The sequence below is a fragment of the Rosa chinensis genome, chromosome 4, assembly GCF_002994745.2.
Source record: "Rosa chinensis cultivar Old Blush chromosome 4, RchiOBHm-V2, whole genome shotgun sequence".
Classification (NCBI taxonomy): Eukaryota; Viridiplantae; Streptophyta; class Magnoliopsida; order Rosales; family Rosaceae; genus Rosa; species Rosa chinensis.
In genome coordinates, this window is record NC_037091.1 from 16,442,257 (window position 1) to 16,459,239 (window position 16,983).

The 16,983-nt window shown below is 38.4% G+C and overlaps 1 protein-coding gene across 1 annotated transcript; it reads right to left on the reverse strand.

Annotated features, from left to right (window-relative positions):
- Positions 1-15,386, reverse strand: LOC112198892 (cell division control protein 6 homolog B). Its single transcript, XM_024339986.1, has 17 exons — positions 15,115-15,386; positions 4,037-4,250; positions 3,868-3,952; positions 3,557-3,777; positions 3,281-3,355; positions 3,102-3,208; positions 2,870-2,976; positions 2,724-2,783; positions 2,548-2,621; positions 2,192-2,242; positions 2,024-2,073; positions 1,509-1,644; positions 1,117-1,206; positions 776-838; positions 590-685; positions 398-490; positions 1-281 (listed from the first exon to the last, which is right to left on the reverse strand). The coding sequence occupies exons 1-17, from the start codon at positions 15,384-15,386 to the stop codon at positions 249-251; spliced, it is 1,827 nt and encodes a 608-aa protein (XP_024195754.1). The 3' UTR covers positions 1-248.
- Between the last annotated feature and the right edge of the window lie 1,597 nt (positions 15,387-16,983).

The window sequence follows — 16,983 nt, forward strand, 5'->3', positions numbered from 1 at the left end:
TTACACAAAATCATGCTGCAATATCTATCTTTATTAATCAATAATTCATATGCTTCATTTGGTACAAGTGTACAACAAATAATCAGGTTTTCAATGTAAAGAATGTACTACAACAGCTAGTACAAGCAATCACAAAGATTAATCTCCTGTGTATAACCTATACTACATTTTTCTTTGTTATTCTTCTGTCATCTTTTCTAAAGGCTTGATGTCAAAATTGGGAGCATTGAGCTCTAAGCTGAACATAATTACTCAAGACAAGTCCGAAAAAACCGGATTCCCTGTTCAAAAAAAAGAAAAAAGAAAAAGGTTAATGTCAAGAAGCAAACATTGAGAATCAAGAATACAACATAAATGAAATGCAGACCATCTCAGAGGCTGAGATATGTGTCCTCACCTGCAATGCAAATGTGATGTCCCCTTCATCTACATTCAATGTCACTCTCTTGGATTTTATATCTCTGGATTGGCCACTGAGTTTGAGGAGGCCCTGCAAATTGATGATGCTTCAGTAACTGACTAGTTTCCCATTTTCCAAGTTGGTATGTACTATTAAGAGGAGTTATATTAACAAAATGTATTTTCTTACCTGGTCATTTAGCACTTTGCACATACTTGAAAATTCAAAACTCCCAACCGGGGGAATTAGTGTTGCTTTGCAGATGTCTATGTAAGATTTGTTTAACTGCATACGATAACAAGTTTATGAGATCAGTAACAAAGTATGCACATGCTTCCATTATCTTTATGGTCAAATATTAGCCAGAAAACACACCTCTCCTATAGTTGTATCTTTCTTCACACCACGGAAATGCTTTGCAGCAGAGCACATTATAATCTGTGGTCATGCAGATGAGGAAATATATCAACACTTGTTAAACACAACTACAAGGACTAAAATTTACACAACTAAACTTAGAGACATAGAGCCAAGGAATATTAGCTAGCAATTAATTTAACGGCACCTTGCAGACTGAGCTAAAGCAATGACCAAAAATTTATAGCCTGTCAATATGTTCAATTGATGGCTTGAAAGTAGTGAAATTAATAAAGAGGAGTTCAAATACTCCTGCTATGCACTAGTACAACTGAATACAATACTTGCATGAGGGTTACCTGTTGATGTTGAGGAAGACATTGTATGGTATCCACTACTGGTGACTTGAATGTCTTTGACAAAGCAATGGCCATGTGATCAATTCTCACCTGCAACCAGTGGTAAAACTCGTAAGCAAAAATATAATATGAACTAGCTTTAATTGGATGTATGCATTATCAGACTTCTGCCACTTTGAGTCTCTTAGTACTAATAATACCGTGGAGTTAAAGTGAAACAATTATAGGTCTGAAATTTGAAAACTAATCATAAAACTCATGGGAAGTTATTAAAGAGGAAAATAGAAAAGAAAAAGAATAGTCTATCTAACAAAAGGGACCAAAACTCCTCTTGATGAAAATGACATAAAAGTCTACAATGGATAAGCATGGTGTCAATAGTAACTACTTACAATATCAATCTCCTGTTTTTTCACCAGAGCAAGAGCTGGAGCTGTCTGTTGCACAGAGAATGGATTCTCTGCTGTTGATGAATTTAACTTGTCAGTAGATTCTCTCAACTCTGCTTCCAGCATCTCAATTGCACTCCTGGAAAAAAGAAGTTTAGGTTAGGCTCATGCCCAACAGAGAGCTCAAAGATATCAGTATGTTTTTTGTTTGGTCATCGATATCAAAAATGTTACCCTAGTCTTATTGATACACTTTTCAGTAACTGGGATAGAAGTGGACCAGTTCAACTTGGAGGACCGGGATTTTTGAGGGACTAATCAAAGCTAGGTTACAACCATCCTAAATTGCCTTCATACTGGAGTTGTATCAACCATTCTTGTTCTACGTTTTTCTACTTTCGTATTAAGGGTAAGCTATATATTCCAATATTTTGCTTTTAATGCTTCTGTAAGATGTTCCAGAAGTTAAATAAATGATGTTCAGTAAGATGCTTTTGAATGCCTGAGCTTTCACTAACCTGGAAATACAGAGAGCTTTCCTCATATCTCCAGATGCAGCAGCAACTTTCTGCCAATTTCATACAATTAGTACTACATCATATAAAGATGATTTTGATAAAAAGGGCAATGGCCTCAAAATCCAAAAAAAATCTTCTTTGAAATATTATAAATCATGGTAAACTTACTCTGGCACAAAGTTCCAATGCATGTGGTTGAAAAACAGTGTAAGGTAGTGCCTGTTGAAACAGAATAAAAGACACAATTATTACTAAGAAAGACTAGTTAGCTACAACAATAACTAGCTTCTACTCATAATTACAAGTATGACAAAAACAACACTCTGATTACATTAAACTAATTTTTTTCTTTAGCAGGATTATTAAATCCACTCTTATCCAAATCCTCCTCCCAAGGGGAAAAACAAACATTCTTAATCAAGGTTCCCGATGAAAACTATTTCAAGATTTACATACATTAATGAGTTGAACACGTAAATGAACTCTACATGTATAGTAGAAAGTCAAAAGGAGCACAAACTTACCATAAACCTCTCTTGGAGAATCTTGAGAATCTGATCCTTAGAGTATGCCTGAAAAGTTATAACCATAGGCTTACCTAGAAGAACATATGAGTACAAGCACCAGTAATTACTACAAAAAGATTATAGAACTTGTATGCAGAAACATTAGGAAATACAAAAGTAGGTAATGAACTCACAATTTAATGACTGAAGTTTTGGAACAAAACGATCAGCTAAGTCGATTGCATTTGCTACTCCTGCAATGCGAATATATTATGAGCACTTAACATACAAATGTGGCATACATTTTAAAATAGATTGTGTTATTGACAACAGTTAGTACCTAAAAGTATACATCTTGAGAATGGGTATGTTGTGAGCATGAAAAGGTCATGGAGCACTGCCCAGTCTTTAGTGATTAAGTAATCCAACTCATCAGCTATTATCAACCTGATAAAATAGAAACCGCTTAGATTCACTCTCTTGGTCACATCAAAATTGTTAAGACGAGGAAAGAAGCATTATGAGTTCATCTGGAAATGCAATACAGTATAGGTTGCAGATAATTTGCTTACATCAACTTAGTCCCATCTAACTGAGGCTTTTGAGAATATAATTTCTGAAGAAGTTGCAGGGAGGTAGTGCCATTAGCTTTCTTTTGAGGTTGGTATTTACCAAGTATCTGCCAAGCAAAATTGGATAAGGACATCTGATACATTAATCAACAATAGTATTTGCTTCAACATTTGAGTACCTTAGCGAAAATATCAGAAGTTTTTGTTAGCGATGTACAGTTCAATTCCAACACATCCGGTTCCTGAAATCCACCCTGGTAGTTAAAACAATTCAGTGTCAAACACTTCATACTTGAAGCAATGAAGCCATTTCTAGACGTGAAATATGATATTGCAACGAGATAAACACAATCACATTTTAGGGCTTGAAAATAAATCAATTATAGCCTAGATATTTTGAAGTTCTGACATCTATACAAAGTGAACACATAAACTTTAGAAGGCGATAATCTCACCTCTCCTGCCCAATTCACCAAAAGCTGTTTCACTTTCTCCATGGACAAGGACTTTCCGGTCCCAGGACACCCGCATACATATAAACTCCCGGCCTTCTCTTGCTCTATGCATGACTTGCAGAACTCCAAAACCCTCTTCTGCTCCACGTCGCGGCACGCAACTGTAGAGGGAACCGTAGACAAGTGCAATGCCTCCTTCACTATCCTCATCTGCTCCTTATCTACAAATTCAACACAATTCGCTAATTTAGAAACAAAACAAACACATTTTCTCCCAAAATTTAATCTCAGTTTGTTTAAACAAGGCTTGCCTCTGGGATTCCAATTCGGCTTAGCAACAATCGGTGGTTTGCAAAAGGCTTGAGGCTTTTTCTGACTGAAATACTTCTCAATTCCCTGCAAAAACAAACACACTTAAGCACTCTTGATTTGCCCAATCGTTTCTCGGATTCAATTCTTACTATCCAATCCAAATCTCACATTTGCAGGAGTGCTGGTGCAAGCACTGAGGTTCCGGCAAGCCGATTTACACTTTATCGGCGACGACGAATCGGACCTCAACTTCCGCTTCTGAGGAGTCAAATCACCGCCGGATCCGACTACCTCCTCCACGCTCCTCTCCGATTCGACCTCAACGTTGTGTAATTTCGCGACGGAAGAAATTCCAACGCGCTTGCATTTCATCGGACTCAGCAGGTTTTTTTCCTATGGGCTTAAGGGTAAAAGAAGAGAACGGTCTTCCATGCTCCGAGTTTGGAGTGCTCGGGTTTTTTGGGCCCAGCCACGTGAGCAGTACCTGTCAGTTTAGTGAGAGGAAATGTAAGTGGGAAAGGCTTAGCCTGTTCCCCGGTAGACGATGTTTAAACTTCTTCTCTCTGCCATCTCTCTTTTTGTTTCAAGCTGATGGGTTTGGGTAAATTGCGATGGTAAGATGACGAACGAGGACGAATTGCTTGGGTAACTCATCAAATTGCTTGGGTAAATTGCTTCTGGTATTCTACTTCTTTTTGCTTCCTTGAACCAATCTCATCTGCATGTTGCTGTGTTCTAATTCCGGTAGTGATAATTGGTTGTGCTTCAAACGCAGACCAACATCACAAACGATTCCTCTTTCGAATTCATGGCCTTGGACGCCATAACCAATTCAATCCCAGCAAAAAGCAAAAGCACTCCATAGAACACAACAGAAGCGCCACTCCTACCCCCGAATCGGTACTGCCCAGCTAGCCCACAGGCTCCATGGCACACCGGCATTGCCCCGAACCAGCACTAAACAAGGTTCATGGATCTGAGGCTGACTTTCACGAATTAGAGTAGAAAAACCCAGAAATCCAAGTCTTCAAAACTAAACCGAATTCGAAAAAAAAATTATACCAATCGAACGGCACCGGTGCGACACCGTGAAGTGGCCAGACGGAGGATTCCAGCAGGTCGCTGACTCAAGTCGTCGGGTCGCGGCCGGGGACCGGGTTGAGAGTCCGCTGCATTGATCTGATTTTTTTTTTTGAGATGATGCTTTGATCTGATACGAGCATATATAATCTTCATTTATTTTAATTTAGGGCCCTGATCAAGCTGTCGACAAACATACGGCTTAGATTGCACTGCATGGATTTTTTGTTTCTTTAAAATCATTTTCAACATTCCAAAACATTCAAAAAAAATTAATAAATAGCTCGGGAGTCCGAAAAATTCTCTGAAAATTCTCACAGACTCATCGCATTGCGCAGTTTATCATCCAACTATCGGTTTCCCTAATTTCTTTTGTCTTGATGGAGTTGCTCTTTGAAGAATGTAATTAATAAATATATGGTTATAAAGGTAAATTCGGTTGACGGAATTGATCGATGTCAAAACAATAATTAAATTAGCTGTTTACAATAGGCATAAAATATTTTAATTCTCTCATCCAACAATCAGTTTTTCCAATTTTGTATGTCTTGATGGGGTTGCTCTTTGAAAAATTTGATATATAAATATAGGTTATAAAGATAACTATAATTGACCAAATGGATCGAAGTCGAAACGAATGCGAAACTGGCTGGATTTTTTATAACAACACCATGAAACATTCTATTATTCTTTCCATCCAACAATCGGTTTCTCGTGAGTATGAACTATATCAACTAATGTAGAAATTTTGGGAAGTTTATTTCCTCGTGATTCAGCTCCCCTTAGGGAAGTATAAGTGTATAAAGGGTTGACCGCTTTATTTGATGTTGAAATAACGATGGATCGGGTTAATTTTTTACACACTACCTATTAATATGCTATAAATAGAGGGATAATGTCAAATTTATCAATTTCAAGTTTCATTTTTTTTGGATCCCACAAAATCCTTATATGCTTACTACTGTGGTCTAACTTCCATGAGGAACAATATGTATTAAAAAATATACCTTCCATGAGGAACGATATGGGAGAAATAGACTTTAGCAAAATCGACCGTTGGATGTCATTATGATAAGAAGATATAATTATGGTCAAAATTTCAGCTATTTTCGAAGTTGTTTGGGTCTTGATCTATTAGGTCAACCCTAAACCCTAAATACCACATAAAACTAATATACTCATAACCGATCACTCACAACTTGTTTTTTCAATCTATCAGCTCTCACACTCTCTTGACTATGACCTATATCAACTAATGTAAAAATTTCAGAAAGTTTATCTACTCCTAGTTAAGCTCCCCTTAGGGAGTTATAAGTGTATTAAGTGGTTGACCGTTTGACATCTAAATGATGGCGGATTGAGTTAATTTTTTTACACAATACCTATTAATACGCTATAAATAGATGGGTAATGTCAAATTTATTGATTTCCAGTTTTCGATTGTTTAGATCCTTATATGCCTACTAATGCGGTTTAACTTATTTATTAGTTGTATTGAAAAATATACCTTCCACGAGGAACAATGTGGAGAAAATAGACTTTATCAAAATCGTCCGTTAGATGTCATCATGATAAGAAGATATAATTATGGTCAAAATTTCAGTTATTTTCGAAGTTGTTTGGGTCTCGATCTACTATGTCAACTCTAAACCCTAAATACCACATAAAACTACTATGCTTATAACCGCTCACTCGCAACTTCTTTTTTCAATCTGTCAGCTCTCACACTCTCGTGGCTATGATCTATATCAACTAATATAAAAATTTCAGAAAGTTTATCTACTCATGGTTAAGCTCCCCTTAGGGAGTTATAAGTGTATAAGTAGTTGACCGCTTTATTTAACATCAAAATGATGGTGGATCGGGTTAATTTTTTTACATAGTACCTAATAATACGCTATAAATAGATGGGTAATGTCAAATTTATTGATTTCCAGTTTCGATTGTTTAGATCGCACGAAATCTTTATATGTCTACTAATGTGATTTAACTTGTTTATTAGTTATATTGAAAAATATACCTTCCACGAGGAACAATGTGGAGGAAATAGACTTTATCAAAATCGTCCGTTAGATGTCATCATGATAAGAAGATATAATTATGGTAAAAATTTCAGTTATTTTCGAAGTTGTTTGGGTCTCGATCTACTAGGTCAACCATAAACCCTAAATACCACATAAAACTAATATGCTCATAACCGCTCACTCGCAACTTCTTTTTTCAATCTGTCAGCTCTCACACTATCGTGGCTATGACCTATATCAACTAATATAAAAATTTCAGAAATTTTATTTACTCGTGGTTAAGCTCCCCTTAGGGAGTTATAAGTGTATAAGTGGTTGACCGCTTTATTTGACATCTAAATGATGGCGGATTGGGTTAATTTTTTTACACTATACCTATTAATACGCTATAAATAGACGGGTTATATCAAATTTATCGATTTCCAGTTTCGATTGTTTAGATCGAACGAAATCCTTATATGCCTACTAATGTTGTTTTACTTGTTTATTAGTTGTATCGAAAAATGTACCTTCCATGAGGAACAATGCGGAGGAAATAGATTTTATCAAAATCAATCGTTAGATGTCATCATGATAAGAAGATATAATTATGGTTAAAATTTCAGCTATTTTCGAAGTTGTTTGGGTCTCGATCTACTCATCAAAACAGCTGATAAACCAAGAGTCTTCAAGCTCTATTTGTCATATCTCGTCGTCGATTGACCAATACACGTCTTGTGAAACTATTAGCATAATTGTTGATGGATACGACATCGGTCAACCTAAATGTTACAAAGCTAATTTTAGTTTGACCAAATGGATTGAAGTCAAAACATAGACAAAAATAGATGAATTTTGGATTAGAAGCCTAAAATGTTGTAATTCTCACATCTAACGGTCGGTGCCCCAAACCTTACATCCGTTGACTATCTTTCCCTTTGAATTGTGTAGTTAATAATAAAGCCTTATTCGGTTGACCAAGAAGATCAAAGTTGAAAAATAGACGAAATTAGATAAAATTTGGACTAGAAGCTTAAAATAATATAATTCTCACATCTAACAGTCGGTGTCTCAATCGTTATATCCGTTAATAGTATTGCCCTTTGAAATGTGGAGTTTAAAAAAAAAAAAGAGTTATAAATCCATATTCGGTTTACTAAGGAGATTGAAGTAAAAAAAAAAAGAAGACAAAATTGGAATTATTAGAAATTGAGATGATTTGTTCAAAGAAAATACATGGGTACGTATTACTACTAAAAAAAAAAATTTAAGGAATTGAAGTGGAATTACTAGAAATTGAGTCTATGGTCTCGGTGATTATTTTGAGATCTCTCTGAATTTTTCTTGATGTGAAATCTCTATTTTATGGACTTGATAATAAAGTATGCAACGTGATGAGTCTGTGAAAATTTTCAAAAAAAAATTCGGACACCTGAGTTATTTATTATGATTTCTCAAAATTTTAAAATTATATAAAATTATATAAGAAAAAGAAATTGACACGGTGCAATCTGAGCCAGCCATAAACTCACCGCTTGGTCTAAGCCATGGAAAAAAAATTTAATTCTGGGCTATAAACAGCCATCGGGCCTCTCGACCCGTTTTGTAGACCAGCGAAGCGATGACGGTGATTGAACCTCCGTCGTTAGGCCATCTCGAGGCGGGGTACCGGTCCCATCCGACTTGCCTCTCCATCGCCGACGTGCCTGTGTTCTTGGTTTGTCCACTGGTCGAGTTTGGAGGGTTTGGAGGGATAATCGAAGGCCGAAAGCTTCGTCAGCTCCGGCGGTTCTTCGACCCAGTTTTCTAGCGGCTGGGTCACCGTTGGCGGTGCTGCTGTACTCCGATAACGGCCCCGCTTTCTTCTATTTCTTTGTTTTTCGTAGATACAGTGATTGAATTAAATTTGAAACAAATAAAGGCACATCATTTGACATCTGTTTCCTCTCTCTCTCTCTCTCTCTGTTCCCCTCTCTGCAACTCTTCTCATTCCCAGACCCAAAAAAACTCTTCTCATTCAAACTTTCTCCCTCAAAGTCAAAACCAAAAATCATTTCCTTCTAATTTGTTCTGCTCTCTTTGGCTGAATCAGATCCAATTATAGACTATGGGTCTTTGTCCCCATCTTCATGAGGAGAATGTCTAATACAAATTAAGTTGTTAAATCAATTTGAGCTCTTCTGTTAAGAGTTGCAGCAGAAATTCAAGGCAACTGAGAATTTTAAAATTAATTCAATTTGTTGATCGTATTTAGAAGAATTTCCATCTGGATATTGGGTTTAATGGAAAGCATGTTTCTTTTTTGGTGGTGAAGAGATGAGAAATGAACTAATAACTAATAAGGACCAAACAACTTTGATTTTGATTTTTGAGTATCTTTGTTGATGGTGAAGTGGTGAAGAGATGAAAGGGGAAGAAGCTTGGGAATTTGTTGATGGAGATGAGTTGCAGAGAGAGAAGGAAGCAAGGAGGTTTTAGCCGGTTACCCGGTTTACCGAAATGTGCAGCCACGATTACACTACAAAAATTGACCGTTGGATTGGCTGCTTATGTGGCCGAGCACTACATGGTTGGAGCATGGAAGAATTTTCGGTAAAAGAATAGATATACCCGTACTTAAGGCATTTTCAGCCCAAATCTCACTTGGGCTATAGCCCAAGTAGCCTACTACACAGTTCCGCCACTGATTCGACAGCGTTGGATTCAAGTTCAACGCTACGGTCGGCGATGGAAGGCATTGTGAATCGGGCGAAGGCAAATGGGAGGAGGTTTTGAGAAGAAGTGAAGATGTGAAGGGAATCAGAGGCTTGCTTAAACCTGAGAGCGCCAAGGGGTGTGAGGCTATATAGAGGGAGACGGAGATTTCAATGGAAATTGAAAAAGGGTGTAGGGATTTTGGTGCCTTTTAGCGGGAATAGGATTTTCATTTGGCGCGCGCAGACATGACCGGTTTTCAAAGTGGGGGGGGGGATCTAGTAGTAGGTCTCATCAAAAAACCTGCGGATCAAGTGGGCCGATGGAGGCCCGCTGGCCCTGAGGGCTAAAAGCCCGGCCCGGCCCGTTAAAAAGCCCGCCTTGGTGGGTAGTGGGCCGGCCCGCCAAAAGCCCGCAAAAACCCTGCCCGGCCCACCAAAGGCCCGCTAGGCCCGGCCCATAAAAGCCCGTAAAATATTTTATATATATATATATATATATATGTAGATATTTGTGTGTGTTTATATTGTGTGTGTGTGTGGAAGTTTTTATACGTCTATATAGAATATGTGCATTAGTGCATATATATATTCTACATATTGGTTGACCAATTCGATCGGATTCGAAAATATGGTGAAATTGGCTAAATTTTTTACCACACTCATAATTTATTGTAATAAACTCATCCAACGGTCGGTTTTTCCATTTTCTTTGAATTGATAGGGGTTACTCTTTGGAGTGTATGATATATAAATATAGGTTTATAAGAGTAACTAAGTTTGACCTAGTGGATCGAATTCGAAACGAGAACCAAATTGGCTGAATTTTCTACAACCACCATAAAACATTACAATCTCTCCATCGAGCGGTTGATTTCTCCGAATTCATTTTCCACTTCATGGTTGCTTTAGAATGAACCTCAACAATTTAAATGTAATGTATAAGTCATACAACTTTAGGAGGAAAATTGGTATAGGCCAATGTGTTTGTAATTAAAATTAATTTTTTTTAATCTCATGTCTACACACATCCATCGATGGAATATTTACAAACGTGATGTGAAAAAATAAGCACGTTTCGCTGTCGTCATGCCATCGGTCAACCAAGAAAACATACAAGTGATGACGGTTGACCAATTCGATCGGATTCGAAAATATGGTGAAATTGGCTAAATTTTTTACCACACTCATAATTTATTGCATAATTTATTGTAATAATCTCATCCAACGGTCCATTTTTCCATTTTCTTTGAATTGATAGGGGTTGCTCTTTGGAGTGTATGATATATAGATATAGGTTTATAAGAGTAATTAAATTTGACCTAGTTGATCAAATTCGAAACGAGAATCAAATTAGCTGAATTTTTTACAATCACTATAAAACATTACAATCTCTCAATCGAGCGGTTGATTTCTCTAAATTCATTTTCCACTTCATGGTTGCTTTAGAATGAACCTCAACAATTTAAATGCAATATACAAGTCATACAACTTTAGGAAGCAAATTAATATAGGCCAACATCTTTGTAATTAAAATTGAAATTTTTATCTTATGTCCACGCACATCCATCGATGAAATATTTACACACGTGATGTGAAAAAATAAGCACGTTTCGCGGTCGTCATGCCATCGGTCAACCAAGAAAACATACAAGTGACAATGGTTGACTAATTTGATCGGATTCAAAAATATGGTGAAATTGGCTAAATTTTTTACCACACTCATAATTTATTGTAATAATCTCATCCAACGGTCCATTTTTCCATTTTCTTTGAATTGATAGGGGTTGCTCTTTGGAGTGTATGATACATAGATATATGTTTATAAGAGTAACTAAATTTGACATAATTGATCGAATTCGAAACGAGAATCAAATTAGCTGAATTTTTTACAATCACCATAAAACATTACAATATCTCAATCGAGCGGTAGATTTCTCTAAATTCATTTTCCACTTCATGGTTGCAATGAACCTCAACAATTTAAATGCAATATACAAGTCATACGACTTTAGGAGGCAAATTGATATAGGCCAACATCTTTGCAATTAAGATAGAAATTTTTATCTTATGTCCACGCACATCCATCGATGGAATATTTACAGACATGATGTGAAAAAAATAAGCACGTTTCGTGGTCGTCATGCCATCGGTCAACCAAGAAAACATACAAATAATGACGGTTGACCAAATCGATCGGATTCGAAAATATGGTGAAATTGGCTAAATTTTTTACCACACTCATAATTTATTATAATAATCTCATCCAACGGTCGGTTTTCCCAATTTATTTAAGTTGATAGAGGTTTCTCTTTGGAGTGTATGATATATAAATATAAGTTTATAAAAAATATTATCTTTAAAGATTTATTTGTAAATAAAGCCCGCAAGGCCCGCCCCGAAAAAGCCCGCAAGGCTTAGCCCAGCCTGGCCCGAAAAAGCCCGCGAGGCCCGCATTAAATGGATGGGCTTGGATCCTTCAATTTATAATAAAGCCCGGCCCGCTACTATTTAAAAATGGAGTAAGGCCCGGCCCGGCCCATTGATGAGGCCTATCTAGTAGTACTATAACAAAGTGGCACCAGTGCTTTGGCGCGCATCACGTGAGTTGTCATTTTGGCGCTATGGGCTTGGGCTGGAATTGACGATGGGCCGAGGCTCCAAAACTGTTATTATCATATTATGGCTCATCGACATAAATTATCATCTTCAATTAAATAAGAATATAGTAAATTATCTAACACATTCTGTAATGGAACAAAAAGAGCGGAGTTAGAAATGGATTGTTCTTTTTTGAATAAGTGAAAGATCTTTATTGCACAAGAAAAACTTAACCAACATGGTCCTTGGCTACAACATCCAAAATACAAGCTGGCGGATCACCCGTCCAAGTAGCAACATAATTATCATCAAACGCTAAACTAGCTAATCTATGCGCAACCTTGTTGCATGATCTAGGAGCAAAACAGGTTTTTACATCTGGCCTAGCATTCAAAAGCACTCGAATATCCTCAATTATAGCTGCAAAAGGTGAGAGATCATAACTGGGATTTTGGATGTCCATTGTAGCCTCGAGACAATCAGTCTCAACCACTGTAGATTGCCCCAGATAATTGGATAGAAGCTTCAGCCCCTCCTTGATAGCGAGAAGTTCCACATGTTTGGCATGTTGCACAAACTGAACTGGACAAGAGAAAGCAACCATGAAGTTGCCCTGCGCATCTCTTAGTACTCCTCCAAGACCGCCTTTAATTTGATGTGGTACAAAGCTCCCATCCACATTGATTTTCCAGTGACCATCATCAGCTGGTGTCCATAGTCGTGTTCTCTTGCAGGCTGCATTTACTGGCCTAGGTTGCCATGCTTTGCAGAAGTCATCATGCCATGATAAAGCAGCAAACATGATCGTCGTATGTGGTTGAGATGTTCCCTAACAAAACATGGTATTACGGTTCTTCCAGATTCCCCAGATTCCCATGAGAAGCTTATCAAAAACTTCTTGTTGCAGAGTTAAGGCCTTGTCCAACATCCAGGTTTTGAAATCCATGTTATGTGCAATGGACTGTCGAAAATTGAAGGGAGGGGCTGCCAGAATTGTGTGTGCAGTAGGGCATTTATAGAAAATATGTGTGCTATCTTCATACCTTGTAGGACAAAGAAGGCAATTGGTGTCCCCCGTGTATCCCTTGCGTAGTAAGGAAGCTTTAGTTGTCAACAAATTGTTACAAGCTCTCCATGCTTTGATTTGAACTTTTCCTGGAACCTTTGCTTTCCAGATTTGCTTCCATAAAGGCTTGAAAGAGTCCCCATGTGAGGTAGAAGCAAGGGTCGAACTGAGCACTTGGTCACGAGTAATCCAATATGCCGTTTTAACACTGAAAAAACCTTTTTTCTCAAGCTTCCAATACATACGATCTTCATTTAGCCTTCTACTCAATGGAATGCAAAGTATGTTCTCAGCAATATCATTTGGAAAAAGTGAGTGTACAAAGTCATGTTTCCAAGTTTTGGTGTCACCATCAATTAGGTCAGAAACGTTTTCAAACCTTGAATTTGCCGGTCGATGAATTCGATATTGAGGACAATTAGGTATCCATTTGTCCTTCCATAAGCTTACTGACCTACCATCTCCAATATGCCAATGTACTCCAGCATGCAAAACTGGTCTTCCTTGTAAAATGCTCCTCCAGGAGAAGGAAGGTGCATCTCCCAAGTCAGCTTCCCAAAAAGAAGTGTTTGGATAATATCTAGCTTTGTATAGCCTAGCTATAAGAGATGATGGATTAGAAATTAACCTCCATCCCTGCTTTGCTAACATTAAGTAATCCAACTCATCAACTATTATCAACCTGATAAAACAGAAACCACTTAGATTCACTCTCTTGGTCACATCAAAATTGTTAAGACGAGGAAAGAAGCATTATGAGTTCATCTGGAAATGCACATCAAAATTGTGCAGTATAGGTTGCAGATAATTTGCTTACATCATCTTAGTCCCTTCTGACTGAGGCTTTTGAGAATATAATTTCTGAATAAGTTGCAGGGAGGTAGTGCCATTTGCTTTCTTTTGAGGTTGGTATTTACCAAGTATCTGGCAGGCAAAATTGGATAAGGACATCTGAAACATTAATCAACAATAGTATTGCTTCAAAATTTGAGTACCTTGGTGAAAATATCAGAAGTTTTTGTTAGCGATGTACAGTTCAATTCCAACACATCCGGTTCCTGAAATCCACCCTGGTAGTTAAAACAATTCAGTGTCAAACACTTCATACTTGAAGCAATGAAGCCATATCTAGACGTGAAATATGATATTGCAACGAGATAAACACAATCACATTTTAGGGCTTGAAAATAAATCAATTATAGCCTAGATATTTTGAAGTTCTGACATATATACAAAGTGAACACATAAACTATAGAAGGCAATAATCTCACCTCTCCTGCCCAATTCACCAAAAGCTGTTTCACTTTCTCCATGGACAAGGACTTTCCGGTCCCAGGACACCCGCATACATATAAACTCCCGGCCTTCTCTTGCTCTATGCATGACTTGCAGAACTCCAAAACCCTCTTCTGCTCCATGTCGCGGCACGCAACTGTAGAGGGAACCGTAGACAAGTGCAATGCCTCCTTCACTATCCTCATCTGCTCCTTGTCTACAAGTTCAACACAATTTGCTAATTTAGAAACAAAACAAACACATTTTCTCCCAAAATTTAATTCCAGTTTGTTTAAACAAGGCTTGCCTCTGGGATTCCAATTCGGCTTAACAACAACCGGTGGTTTGCAAATGGCTTGAGGCTTTTTCTGACTGAAATACTTCTCAATTCCCTGCAAAAACAAACACACTTAAGCACTCTTGATTTGCCCAATCGTTTCTCGGATTCAATTCTTACTATCCAATCCAAATCTCACATTTGCAGGAGTGCTGCTGCAAGCACTGAGGTTCGGGCGAGCCGATTTACACTTCATCGGCGACGACGAATCGGACCTCAACTTCCGCTTCTGAGGAGTCAAATCACCGCCAGATCCGACTACCTCCTCCACGCTCCTCTCCGATTCGACCACAACGCTGCGTAATTTCGCGACGGAAGAAATTCCGACGCGCTTGCATTTCTCCGGACTCAACTTCATCGGCGACGAATTGGATCTCAGCCTCCGTTTCGGAGGAGTAGAAACTCCGGCGGATCCGACGGCGTTGGATTCGAGTTCGACGGTGCGGTCGGTGATGGAAGGCATTGTGAATCGGGCGACGGCAAATGGGGGGGGGGGAGGTTTTGGGAAGAAGTGAAGATGTGACGGGAATCAGAGGCTTTCTTAAACCTGAGAGCGCCGAGGGGTGTGAGGCTATATAGAGGGAGACGGAGATTTCAGTGGAAATTGAAAAAGGGTGTAGGGATTTTGGTGCCTTTTAGCGGGAATAGGATTTTCATTTGGCGCGCGCAGACATGACAGGTTTTCAAAGTGGGGGGGGGGGGGGGCGGATCTAGTAGTACTATAACAAAGTGGCGCCAGTGCTTTGGCGCACATCACGTGAGTTGTCATTTGGCGCTATGGGCTTGGGCTGGAATTGACGATGGGCCGAGGCTCCGAAACTGTTATTATCTTATTATGGCTCATCGACATAAATTATCATCTTCAATTAAATAAGAATATAGTAAATTATCTAACACATTCTGTAATGGAACAAAAAAGCGGAGTTCGAAATGGATTGTTCTTTTTTGAATAAGTGAAAGATCTTTATTGCACAAGAAAAACTTAACCAACATGGTCCTTGGCTACAACATCCAAAATACAAGCTGGCTGATCACCCGTCCAAGTAGCAACATAATTATCATCAAACGCTAAACTAGCTAATCTATGCGCAACCTTGTTGCATGATCTAGGAGCAAAACAGGTTTTTACATCTGGCCTAGCATTCAAAAGCACTCGAATATCCTCAATTATAGCTGCAAAAGGTGAGAGATCATAACTGGGATTTTGGATGTCCATTGTAGCCTCGAGACAATCAGTCTCAACCACTGTAGATTGCCCCAGATAATTGGATAGAAGCTTCAGCCCCTCCTTGATAGCGAGAAGTTCCACATGTTTGGCATGTCGCACAAACTGAACTGGACAAGAGAAAGCAACCATGAAGTTGCCCTGCGCATCTCTTAGTACTCCTCCAAGACCGCCTTTAATTTGATGTGGTACAAAGCTCCCATCCACATTGATTTTCCAGTGACCATCATCAGCTGGTGTCCATAGTTGTGTTCTCTTGCAGGCTGCATTTACTGGCCTAGGTTGCCATGCTTTGCAGAAGTCATCATGCCATGATAAAGCAGCAAACATGATCGTCGTATGTGGTTGAGATGTTCCCTAACAAAACATGGTATTACGGTTCTTCCAGATTCCCCAGATTCCCATGAGAAGCTTATCAAAAACTTCCTGTTGCAGAGTTAAGGCCTTGTCCAACATCCAGGTTTTGAAATCCATGTTATGTGCAATGGACTGTCGAAAATTGAAGGGAGGTGCTGCCAGAATTGTGTGTGCAGTAGGGCATTTATAGAAAATATGTGTGCTATCTTCATACCTTGTAGGACAAAGAAGGCAATTGGTGTCCCCCGTGTATCCCTTGCGTAGTAAGGAAGCTTTAGTTGGCAACAAATTGTTACAAGCTCTCCATGCATTGATTTGAACTTTTCCTGGAACCTTTGCTTTCCAGATTTGCTTCCATAAAGGCTTGAAAGAGTCCCCATGTGAGGTAGAAGCAAGGGTCGAACTGAGCACTTGGTCACGAGCAATCCAATATGCCGTTTTAACACTGAAAAAATCTTTTTTCTCAAGCTTCCAATAC